This window comes from Perca flavescens, chromosome 21 (assembly GCF_004354835.1).
Source record: "Perca flavescens isolate YP-PL-M2 chromosome 21, PFLA_1.0, whole genome shotgun sequence".
Taxonomy (NCBI): domain Eukaryota; kingdom Metazoa; phylum Chordata; class Actinopteri; order Perciformes; family Percidae; genus Perca; species Perca flavescens.
In genome coordinates this window covers 12035344-12045909 of record NC_041351.1, presented here as the reverse complement: position 1 = coordinate 12045909, position 10566 = coordinate 12035344, and the positions used below count along the sequence as shown (strand labels likewise).

The 10566-nt window shown below is 40.0% G+C and overlaps 1 protein-coding gene across 1 annotated transcript; it reads right to left on the bottom strand.

Moving 5' to 3' along the window:
• anxa11b (annexin A11b) lies at positions 1–9735 on the bottom strand. The gene is made up of 15 exons (XM_028568103.1): positions 9643–9735; positions 6047–6455; positions 5869–5906; positions 5552–5695; positions 5369–5456; positions 5141–5235; positions 4878–4991; positions 4544–4634; positions 4070–4149; positions 3886–3942; positions 3703–3796; positions 3455–3550; positions 2402–2460; positions 1485–1607; positions 1–1383 (listed from the first exon to the last, which is right to left on the bottom strand). Exons 2-15 carry the CDS (start codon positions 6444–6446, stop codon positions 1324–1326), a joined length of 1539 nt encoding a protein of 512 aa, XP_028423904.1. The 5' UTR covers positions 6447–6455; positions 9643–9735; the 3' UTR covers positions 1–1323.
• Positions 9736–10566: the final 831 nt, after the last annotated feature.

The following is a 10566-nucleotide window of genomic DNA, read 5'->3' as shown; positions in this document are numbered from 1 at the left end:
TATGCCAAAATGTTGTTGTTTTTTATTTTATTTAAATGAAAAGTGGCTGTTTGTAAGTCTCAAGAGACTGGGACTATGACATGGCAATTTGTTAGAACATTAAAAAGGCATCAGTTGAATTTTAACCATCATTATGTTAAAAGTATGATTGTAAAGTAGAGTTAGTGCAACAGATATTCAGCTTAAAGCCAAACTGGCAGCAGAATCAAGAGCCCTCTACAGGCAGTAAAACATAAAAACCAGTAAAGGACTATTAAAATATGTAAACAAAATATTGGCAACTAAACAATGTAAATGATTACATTTCTGCAGCTGTGCAAGTATAATTATATATTGTTTGCAAGATAAACCACAAGGCACAACATAATTTGTCTTTAGGCTTTGGCTTTTCAGCATTCAGGAAAAAGGCAACATTGTCTGCACATGTTGAACAATGATTGGAAAAAGTTTACATTTCAAGAACACAGAAGAGTTTTGTAAAGCTGATATAGAGGATATAATGTGAAAAGCTAATTTGCATAGAGTTGCAAGCAGGAGTAAAATTCTGGTTAGATAACATGGACGCTGAAAATAGAGAGATGCCTTTTTGTTGCAGATTACTTCTTACATTCACTAATTACCTGGAATTTAATTGTGGCACGTTTAACAAGCATTAAATGGTCATATATATGCTGGGTGAAATTAAGTAATGCGTAATTTGCTGAAACTTAGTCTCAGTATATATTTTACATTACATATTAACTTGTACACAGTTGAAATTCTTGGCGGTGAGGTACACATCACCTCAGTAACACAGAAGTAATGCATGTGCTAAATATTTCCCTATATATGTACTTTGTATAGTAGATAAATGAGACACTCGCCTTGTCTTACTTCTTCAATTTTTCTTAAACTATTGTTCTTCCAAATAAAGTTTCTTTAATGATAATTACAGTTTAGCAATTTTTTGGCCATTTTAAATACTATTCTATAATATAGTTAGTATAGTTAATTTCTTTATCAAGTAGGATATTTTCAGGCACCCACTTTTTGCTTCAAGACCCCACCTTTTACCCAATAATGACAAAGCTATTGACTGTGTCTTTAAAAAAAAATCTTCTTATTAATATATATTTACTTTTTGGCAATCATCTACTACATACAGTAGCTAAATATTAATCTATCATGACACTAAAGAGAATACAAAAGTAAAAATAATGATTGGCTGTTTTCATAGGAAAACTAACTTCAACTGCATGCATCAGAGGTGATATATGGTCCTAAAACAATGATTTTAGTGTGGACATATATTTTGTCCTTATGAAGGGTCATCTTCCTTTTCTTTTAGTCGTTACCTCCACACAGCTTCAACAGCAGCTTCTGGTAATCCCCGGAGGTATCACCCTGAGAAATTAAGCAAAATCAATATGAATTTTCAAATGTATTACATAAAAAGGGAAACTTGTAACTGTGATTGTCATAATAACATAGTCGATGGGACTTACTGAGATGTCAGTGTACAGTGATTTTCCGTAAGCCTTCACATACGCCTGTCTGATGTCCAACATATCTACCTCAGAGCGGGACACCATGATGCGGATGAGGGTTGTGTCCTTGGTCCCTGCTCCCTGTCAACACATCACAACGTGACACTTTAATGGTCTGCAGCAGTGAGATCTTCTGGGGCCCGTTTCAGAAAGGAGGTTTAACAAACTCTGAGTCTAACCCTGAACTCAGAGTTGATTTAGCCTGAAATGGGAAACTGAGTTTTTGGTTCCAGAACAGCTGATTTGAGTTGGTTCAATCAACAGAGTAAGTTCACTCAGAGATAAGCGCGTGTACCACCACTTTAAAAAGGCAGCATGAATGGAGCCATGATACTACGATTCACCGAGGTAACAACCAGAGACTGAGAGAAACTTTAGGTTTCTTGAAGAAAACCTGCTCCCGACCAATTAGGTTCACAGGCTCAGTTACCATAGTAACTGACTCTGAGGTTGAGTTACCGCTCTTTCTGAAAGTGCATTTTATAAAAACTAAACAAATGACTGCCTATCAATAACTGTATTTGGATGCAGCTGTAAACATTTTTCTATTTTCAAAACACATTTAGAGAGTTTGCTTGTGATCAATCAATCAAGTATTTACAAGGTCTTTAGGTCCAACAGCAGCCTGTTTGCATCAGCGAGGTATTTTTAGTCCTTCTAGGAAAGCCCTTCCAAAAGAAGAGTTACCTCTCTCTCTCAGGTTTGATTAACCTCCCTTTCTGAAACAGAAAACCCAGTTTCCCTCATCTCAGGGTTAACAAACTCAAGAGTTTTCACTAAACCTGCTTTCTGTCTCCCCACAACAACATTAGTGCAGGAGATAGTTGGTTTGTGATTATTAGAATAAAATGTGATGATAGACGGAACAGGTGTACCTTCATGGCCTTGTTGAGCCTTTCTGCAAAGTAGGTAGGGGTGTTCCTGATGCATTTCACTAGGAAAAAGAAAAAAAAAAAAAAAAAAAAAAAAAAAAAAAAAAAGGAGCAGATGTAAACAGAGGAGTCTTGTATGAATCTGCAAAACTGGGCAAATGTTCCACTTTTGTTTTACTAGGGGGACAAGATTCAACAGACATTGTAAAAATGTAATAAATTAAATAAATAAAAAACAAGAAGAGTTAAAAGCCGATTGCTTGAGACGGAAAGCATTAGACACTAATGAACATTCAATGTCAATGCAGCCAAATAATAACTACACATACATATATACATAGATAGATAGAGAGGTTGCTGTATTATAATTAATGTATATATGTTATTGCCCTCTGCCAAAAGGTTTTGTTCTCAGCCCCATTCTGTTAGAGTTAACAGTAAAACTTATTTCCAAGCCATTTTTAATTTGTGCAAAACAATTTTGTACAAATCCAACTACACTTTTTCAACCAATCTTTAACTACATTTAAGACATAACATATTTGGATGAAGCCCAACATTTATTTTAAGATATTCCGTAGCGGTTTCCTGTAAATGGGTTCCAAATTCCCTTAGGTGGGGGCTATTTGAAATAACTTAAAAGCAAAACATACCTTCTGGTTGCACATCTGCATTTAATTTGATGGCACTATAGCAACATGATAAACTAAAATGCCTGTAATTCTGTGGTTTTCAATCTGACTCAGTGCATTTTATAAAAACTAAACAAATGACTGCCTATCAATAACTGTATTCGGATGCAGCTGTAAACATTTTTCTATTTTCAAAACAACACATTTAGAGAGTTTGCTTGTGATCAATCAATCAAGTATTTACAAGGTCTTTAGGTCCAACAGCAGCCTGTTTGCATCAGCGAGGTATTTTTAGTCCTTCTAGGAAAGCCCTTCCAAACAAACATCTTTGACGAATGACTTCAATATATACTTAGAGCTTGTTTTTTTTTGGAAAGCTACTTCAGTTTGGTTGAGGTTTGGAAAAGAAACCCAAAGAACGTACCCACAGCCACCATGCCAGACTCCACATTGCCAGACATTTCCCTGCAGATGCTCTTCTCAATGTCTCTCCCACACATCTGCTGGTACTCCTGGAAGACTAATAGACAAGAATCGCAGGCAAGACAGTTTCAGTTATAATATTTGAAAACATGTGAAATATGTGTTCAACAAAAAGGTCAACATGTGAACTTCAATAGAGGGAGGAAAATAAATATTCTTGTAGAAGTACAACAATGTTGAAATACACACCTGCTCGAAGGTGAGGCTTGCTGCGAGCACACAGGATGGCATTGAACTGAGACTCATCAGTTCCTACTTTATTTTCCCCAGCAGCATACAGTTTCTGTCGCCCCCGCAGACACACAAACATGATCAGGCTTGCTAATTACTTTCCAAGAATGTCATAACAGCAAACCAACTTAAAACCAGTACCTGAGCGTCCTGTTTGGCCATGGCAACATCAACCACTTCCCTTTCGTCACGATTACCCTAGATATGGTAAGACATGTTGTGTGCATTAAAAACATATTACAAGGGCGGAGTACATTGGCAAAGTCAACACTCAAAGTTCACATGAGCTGAAATCTGGTTCAGGTGTAAATGGTGCAGCAGCTACCTGAGAGAGAGAGATCAGAAGTCTGCGGAAGTGACCGGAGGTGTCGCTGCTGATGGCATCCTCCAGGCTCTTCCCGTACTCTGGAAGGAAGGTGTGGCTTTTTTAGGAAAATATATTCATTTGCATTCTGTTTAGACCATGGTTTAGACACTACTTTTTCAGTACAACTAAAAGGGTAGTAACCTTTTTTTTTTTTTTTAAACTAGAATGACTAATACTAGGATATCTGTAAATTAACAATTGATGAAACAAGGGTCTATATTGTATATTGAATAATGATCAGATGGGGAATAATTAAAATGTTTTATAAAAAAGGTATATGGCCTTAAATTTATATGGTCAAATTATTTATGCATCGTCTTTTTGTATAAAATGATATAGGTCTACAGATAATGTCATTGAAAAATATTAGACTTTTTTATTTACAAAATGAATTAAAAAAAAATATAAAAAAACGCCAAGATCGGAACTCACCAGCTTTGTAGATTCTGGTGATTTCCCGAATTTCTGCATTGGAGCGTGATGAAAGAATCTCAATCAGACAAGCTTCATCAGTTCCTGCACCCTGCAAACATAAAGAAAAGCCTCAGTAAAACATTCAAAGACACACCTGCTTCACAGAGAAACATAACAGCCTGAGGTCAACAGCCATGGCTCAAGTTTCAACTTGTCGGGCCTTTACTAAAATGCAGAGGATTTTCTTTTGTTCTTATTTTCCCCATGACATGATGGGTCACACAGTGCAGTTTGGATCACAAAAAACAACAACATTGAAACACCTGCGGAGCCAACAACTCGAGCTTCCAACCTTTATAGCCTCTCGGAGTTCAGATGCATCAAAGTGTGAAGGGCTCTTCATCATAGCAAGAACAAGTTTCTCAAAGTTTCCAGTGAGCTCAGACTTCAGATCTTTGCATAAATCCTAAGACGAAAAATACAAAACAAAAAACCATGAGAGCAAGGTCAGACTAAATATAGTTGCAATGTTGGGTCAATGATTAGCAACAGATTACAGAATGAATTTCAACTGTAAAAAACAAACAAACAAATCTTAGATATTAGGAAACGTACCTTCCCATAAGTTGTTTTGTACGCTGCTACCATTGGAACCCTCTGCTTGTTGGTACGACTTCCCAGAAGTTCAATAATGGCTTTTTCATCAGTGCCTGTTCAAAATATATTTCAGGATTTATTTATGATGTGTAACAAAAGGGACTGAGCAAATACAGCGCTCATCAATGTGTGAGTGACAATACGTTTGATGGGTTTAGCATGTTCAAATGAACACCATTTACTGACCAAAACCCTTCATAGCTTTTCGAAGAACCTCAACATCCCTCAGTGGATCAGCTCCTGGAAAGTCTTTAATAGAACCCCTGTATCCTTGCTATATATAAAACATAAGAAATACAGCACATTAGCTGTATGTGCACTTGAACATAGTTTCAGAGAAGTCCTAGGATGATGACAAATGTATCTTACAGAAATGGCAGGTGCCTGAGGGTTGGACGGAGCTCCACCTCCATATCCAGGCATTGAGGGGTTAGTCGCGGGGGCTCCTGGGTAATTTGGCATGGGTTGGCCTGGGGCGGGGCCCCCTGGGTATCCCTGCTGAGCTCCTCCTGGCTGCAAACAGAGGACAGCTGTAAGTGCTAAGTCCATGGTGACAAATGTCATATAGAGCAAATAAGGTTTAAGTTGAAGATAAGGTGATTTAAGCAAACAAGAGATTAAGCTGAAGTTGTCCATGTGTTATTAGTGCAATGCAGAGGTTTAGAGTGAGATAAGAATGTATGTACCACTCCATGGCCGCCTGGTGCTGCACCCCAGCCTCCACCTGCAAAGAAAATATTGACGTTGAAACACAATTCATTTAAAAGAACAAGTCTGATTATATACATACATACACACACACATACATAAAGAGAAATACTGCTTGTAATTCTCAAAACTCAAAAGACTATCTTGAAGCCTCACCTCCTGGAGGCATGGAGGGATAGCCTCCTGCTCCAGACTGTGCTGGGTATCCTCCTGCCTGGGGAGGGAAGCCTCCAGCTGGGGCAGGGTAACCACCAGCCTGGGGAGGGTAACCGCCTGCTGCAGGAGGGTAACCACCAGCCTGAGGTGGGTAGCCGCCTGCCTGTGGGGGGTAGCCTCCTGCTGCGGGAGGGTAGCCGCCAGCCTGAGGTGGGTATCCGCCTGCCTGTGGGGGGTAGCCTCCTGCTGCTGGAGGGTAGCCCCCGGCTGCTGGAGGGTAGCCGCCTGCTGCTGGAGGGTAGCCGCCTGCTTGGGGTGGATATGCCCCTGGTTGAGATGGGTAACCCCCTGGCTGTTGTGGGTATCCACCGGACTGAGGAGGGTATCCTGGGTAGCTCATCTTCAGAACCTGGAGGTGACGTAAAGTTGTGGCTTGTTACAGTGATGTATGAGGGCCATAATAATATAATATGATCATGGTTCTTTTTGACCGCAGCCCAGTTTCCAGGAACCTTTTAAAAGGGAACAGAGGAATTGCTTTCATTTTAAGATAAATGTAGGTTTCAATTTAGTTCATAATTTGCTTAATCCCAATTGTTTTTCTGATGTGGTAACAACAATAACGTACAAAAGGGACTTAAAGGTGCACTATGAGTTCCTGCATGGTTTCAGCGCGATATCATTTTTTTTTTCAAATCATAGGAATCTCTCCTTGATCCGCTAGCTGCCTGCCCCCTGAATACACTCTGAAAAAGCCCAGTCTCGGGAGACAACACAGGGCTCGTAAACGTCAAGCAAACACTAGGGGTACAGGCTGCGCACCAAAATACAACAAACCACGTTCCAGCCAATCACTGACAAGATGGTTGGGGGAGGGGTGGGGGTTAGTGACAGTAAAGGTGTAGACACATATAGCCGACGGCCGACCGTTGACAGAAAACCCCGTCGACATGATCAGTCGCGTCCCCGAGGTCTAAAAAACTGCCACAGAACAGACCAAAAAGACGAGAGGAGACGAGACGTTATACGTCTCTATAACAGCAGGTGGCGCTAATCTGTAATGTTGCCCAAGAAATGAAAACCGGCAGCTGATTGGACGAACGCGTCACATGGGTTTGTTTTCTCCGGAAATTCAGACCTGGACTGTCATGGCGGCCGTTCAGAATACGATCTCATATTGTACTAAAATAGTTCACCGAAACGTGTTTCTGGAAACATTTTAAGCGAGAAATAGGCCATGCAGTTGCTGAATCTGTCTTCATTTCAGCTCAACAAAGGTCAGTTTAAAAGATTTTCATCAGATTTTTAGAGACTGTGGTCACTTCATTCCGCTCGTCATTTCCGGGTGAGTCCCTACGGCCCTGCCGCCGACCGAACATTTCAGGTCGGCCAAAATGAACGCCGACAGCCCCTCAGACGGACGACGACACGGGACACACCGAACAGATTTGAGTCACTGACCTTGCCGATAATCGGCCTGATGTGTCCCGGCCCTTAGTCATGACAGTTACGGAAACATGGGGGGAGGGGCAAGCTTGCTCTGTTTTGTTTGGTATTTACTTGGGACGTCAACCGACGTGACATCATGCAGGAACTCATAGTGCACCTTTAAGTCCCCGATTTAGTTCCTGGAGTATTTACATAACTATTTGGTCAAAAAGGCCAACCTATGGTGTGCTCCCCGGTTCTGTTCTACTTTGTTATTGTTCCCAACAGGAATACATAGTGGTCCTTAAAAAAATCCCAGAAGGGCAATATGCTCAAAATCAACGGAACCTTTTGCATCCATCCCTATACATGTCCTTGAATGACTAAGGTTGTAATCAATGTATGTGATGGAAATTTGCCTTTCCAAATAAAAAGAGAATAAAAAAAAAAAAAAAAAAAAAGGCCAACTTAAAAAACACTGAGCTGGGAGCTATCCAATATCATCAAATCAACTTTTGACCGGGAACTTACTTGAGTTTCTTACAGATTACACTCCACATGTTTGACCACATTTCCATTATGACGACAGAAACTCACCATTTCCATCTGCCTAGATCCCTAACATGATGATGACTAAAGAGCATGCTCATTGTCTTTTGAGTTCAAGTTTTCCTTCCCCTTTCTCAACCACCACTGCATAATGCAAACTAGCGAACGTCGTTGAATCTTTTCAGTCACACATTAGGGATCCCTAAGATCCTGTTGATTGGATTCTAGCCATTTGACCAGTTGTTGGAATTTTACAACTGTTTAATTGCCTGTGTGTCATTCCACAACCGTAATATAAATACTAGGGCTGTGCAATTAATCAAATTTTAATCGCAATTTTGATTTTGGCTTCTAACGATCACAATAAAAAATGTATTGAGAAAAACGATTATTTTGCACATTAAGATTTGCAAGTAAACTCTTATTTTAAACTCTTGTGTTCTGAATGAAAAGAAAGGGAAAAAAAAAGTTCAACAGGAAAAGTATTAAGGGTAGTTTGACAGTTTCACTGTTTCTAAAATAATAATAATAATAATAATAATAATAATAATAATAATAATAATAATAATGCAACATCTTTCCAAAAGTCAATGAGCAATCATGTTAAATAATCGTGATTCCAATATTGACCAAAATAATCGTGATTATGATTTTTCCCATAATCGAGCAGCCCTATAACGACTTCTTTAGAGTAATTTACGACATTCGGAAGAAAAATCTGATTTATTTAAAGCGGTTATTTTTGGTAAAAGTTTAAATTTAGTTAAGATAGTTAAGCGGACATAAACACGCCGCGGTGTCTTCATGAAGGGCGTTTCATTGTTGACTTCCCTTTCCTGCCCTCTGGACCCTTGTAGACACTGGTGAGGCTTTTACGTGTTATGGTAAATACCAGTATTTCCACCAAAGCACACATTACGACACAAGGATGGGGTTTTCATAATGTCCGTAATAAACGTATTGATTTATATACAAAATCCGTAACCAACATATTGCTACATGATAATGTTTACACGTCATTAAGTTCAAAAACCAACATGTGCATATTTACACGTCCTGCTTATTTTTACGAAGATCACAGGAAAGCAGCAAAACCCCTGATCTGAAAAGAGGATCACAGGCCTGTGTTTTCTCAACTCGCCAACTAGCTGTAATGCTAAGATCTTACAGTATCAAATCAAAGTATGCTACTCGTATGTAATCAATAACAAGGCGTAGCCTAATACGAGCTGAAACGATTTGATGTACAAGAGTTTGTACCAACCCTGCGGTCCTTTAACGTTAAACAATCCTCCCGGACAAAGTTACAAAGATTTAGCATCTAGTGTAAACACATACTGGGGAGGGGCGATTAACAAGTTTGATACAGTTAAAAGTGTCAGGACACCATCTGAAGGCTTAAAATTACGAAAGTCCTACGTTTAATGCAGTTGAGCAACGTCACAGCTCAACACCTCTGTCGATTTAATTAGGCCTGATTTCCTACATTACACACCAGGCTCAAAGACACCGCTCTATTTGTTCAAGTTCTTTGTTGAACTTCATCGTCGACTGCAACGCAGTGGAATAGTTGATCGCGATTATTTACAGTCAAAAACAAAATATTTAAGGTTACTTACGTATCAGCTATGGACTTCAAATCCAGGAAGAGACTTGCTAGAGAGCAGCAGAGAGAGTTAGTAGCGGGAGTAGGAGTAGCCCCCGCCGCCCGCCCGGAGGCAAAATTACGAATCCCACTATGGCCACGCCAAGACCCGCCCTACGAAACAGCTCGATTGGTTGGGGTTAGGCATTTCACCTCGAGTGGTTAGGGTTAGGGTTAGGGGATTGGTCAGGGGATAGGACCTGTACATGTAAGCATGGACGCCTGGCCAATAGTAGTGTGTGAAGGGCGGGACTTGGCGTGGCCATAGTGGGATTCGTAATATCGCCGCCCGGAGATATGCGTTTTTTTCCCAGGATGGCGAAGTCATATCCCGCCCTACTCTGCCTCTGATTGGCTTACCCTGACATATTCTTACCCTAACCCTACCAATTCCACTCATTTTGCCTGAACCGTACCAACCCAACCAGAGCAGGCAACGAGTACTAGCCAATCAGAGGAAGAGTAGGGCGGGTCATGCCTTCGCCATCATAGGAAATAAACTGGGCGTCCCGGAGGTGGGTGTGTCCTCAGCATTGTTTACATCTTGCAGTAATAACCACTAACCTTCGCTCCATTATTATCCAGTCTGACCAGTTTAGAACCTGTTGTTGAGTCAGCGGGCTAAAACGTGTCATTCACTATGGAGGACAATGACGGTTTTGTCAGGAAATTATTAGATTTGTTTCTATGATGATATCACAGACACGACATTGTGGTTAATTAGAGCGGAATTTTGTTTACCAAAATACCTAGATAATAGCCTACCTAGATTTTTTTTATAGTCCTTGGCCTGAAGGCATTACAATATTTTCAAAAGTGAAATATGCTAATATGCAGTTGTTCCTAATATTTGAATAATGTTAAAGACTCATATCAACAGAAAACACTAGATGGCAGC

Bases quoted from the DNA above. Each gene is read 5' to 3' on its own strand.
- anxa11b (XM_028568103.1), bottom strand. From the start codon at position 6,446: ATGAGCTACCCAGGATACCCTCCTCAGTCCGGTGGATACCCACAACAG. The intron at 4,635-4,877 runs GTTGGAAGCTCG...TTATGTTTGCAG, and splicing joins AACTCCGAGAGGCTATAAAG to GGTGCAGGAACTGATGAAGC. The intron at 3,551-3,702 runs GTGTGTATTTCA...CTTGTCTATTAG, and splicing joins CAAGCCTCACCTTCGAGCAG to TCTTCCAGGAGTACCAGCAG.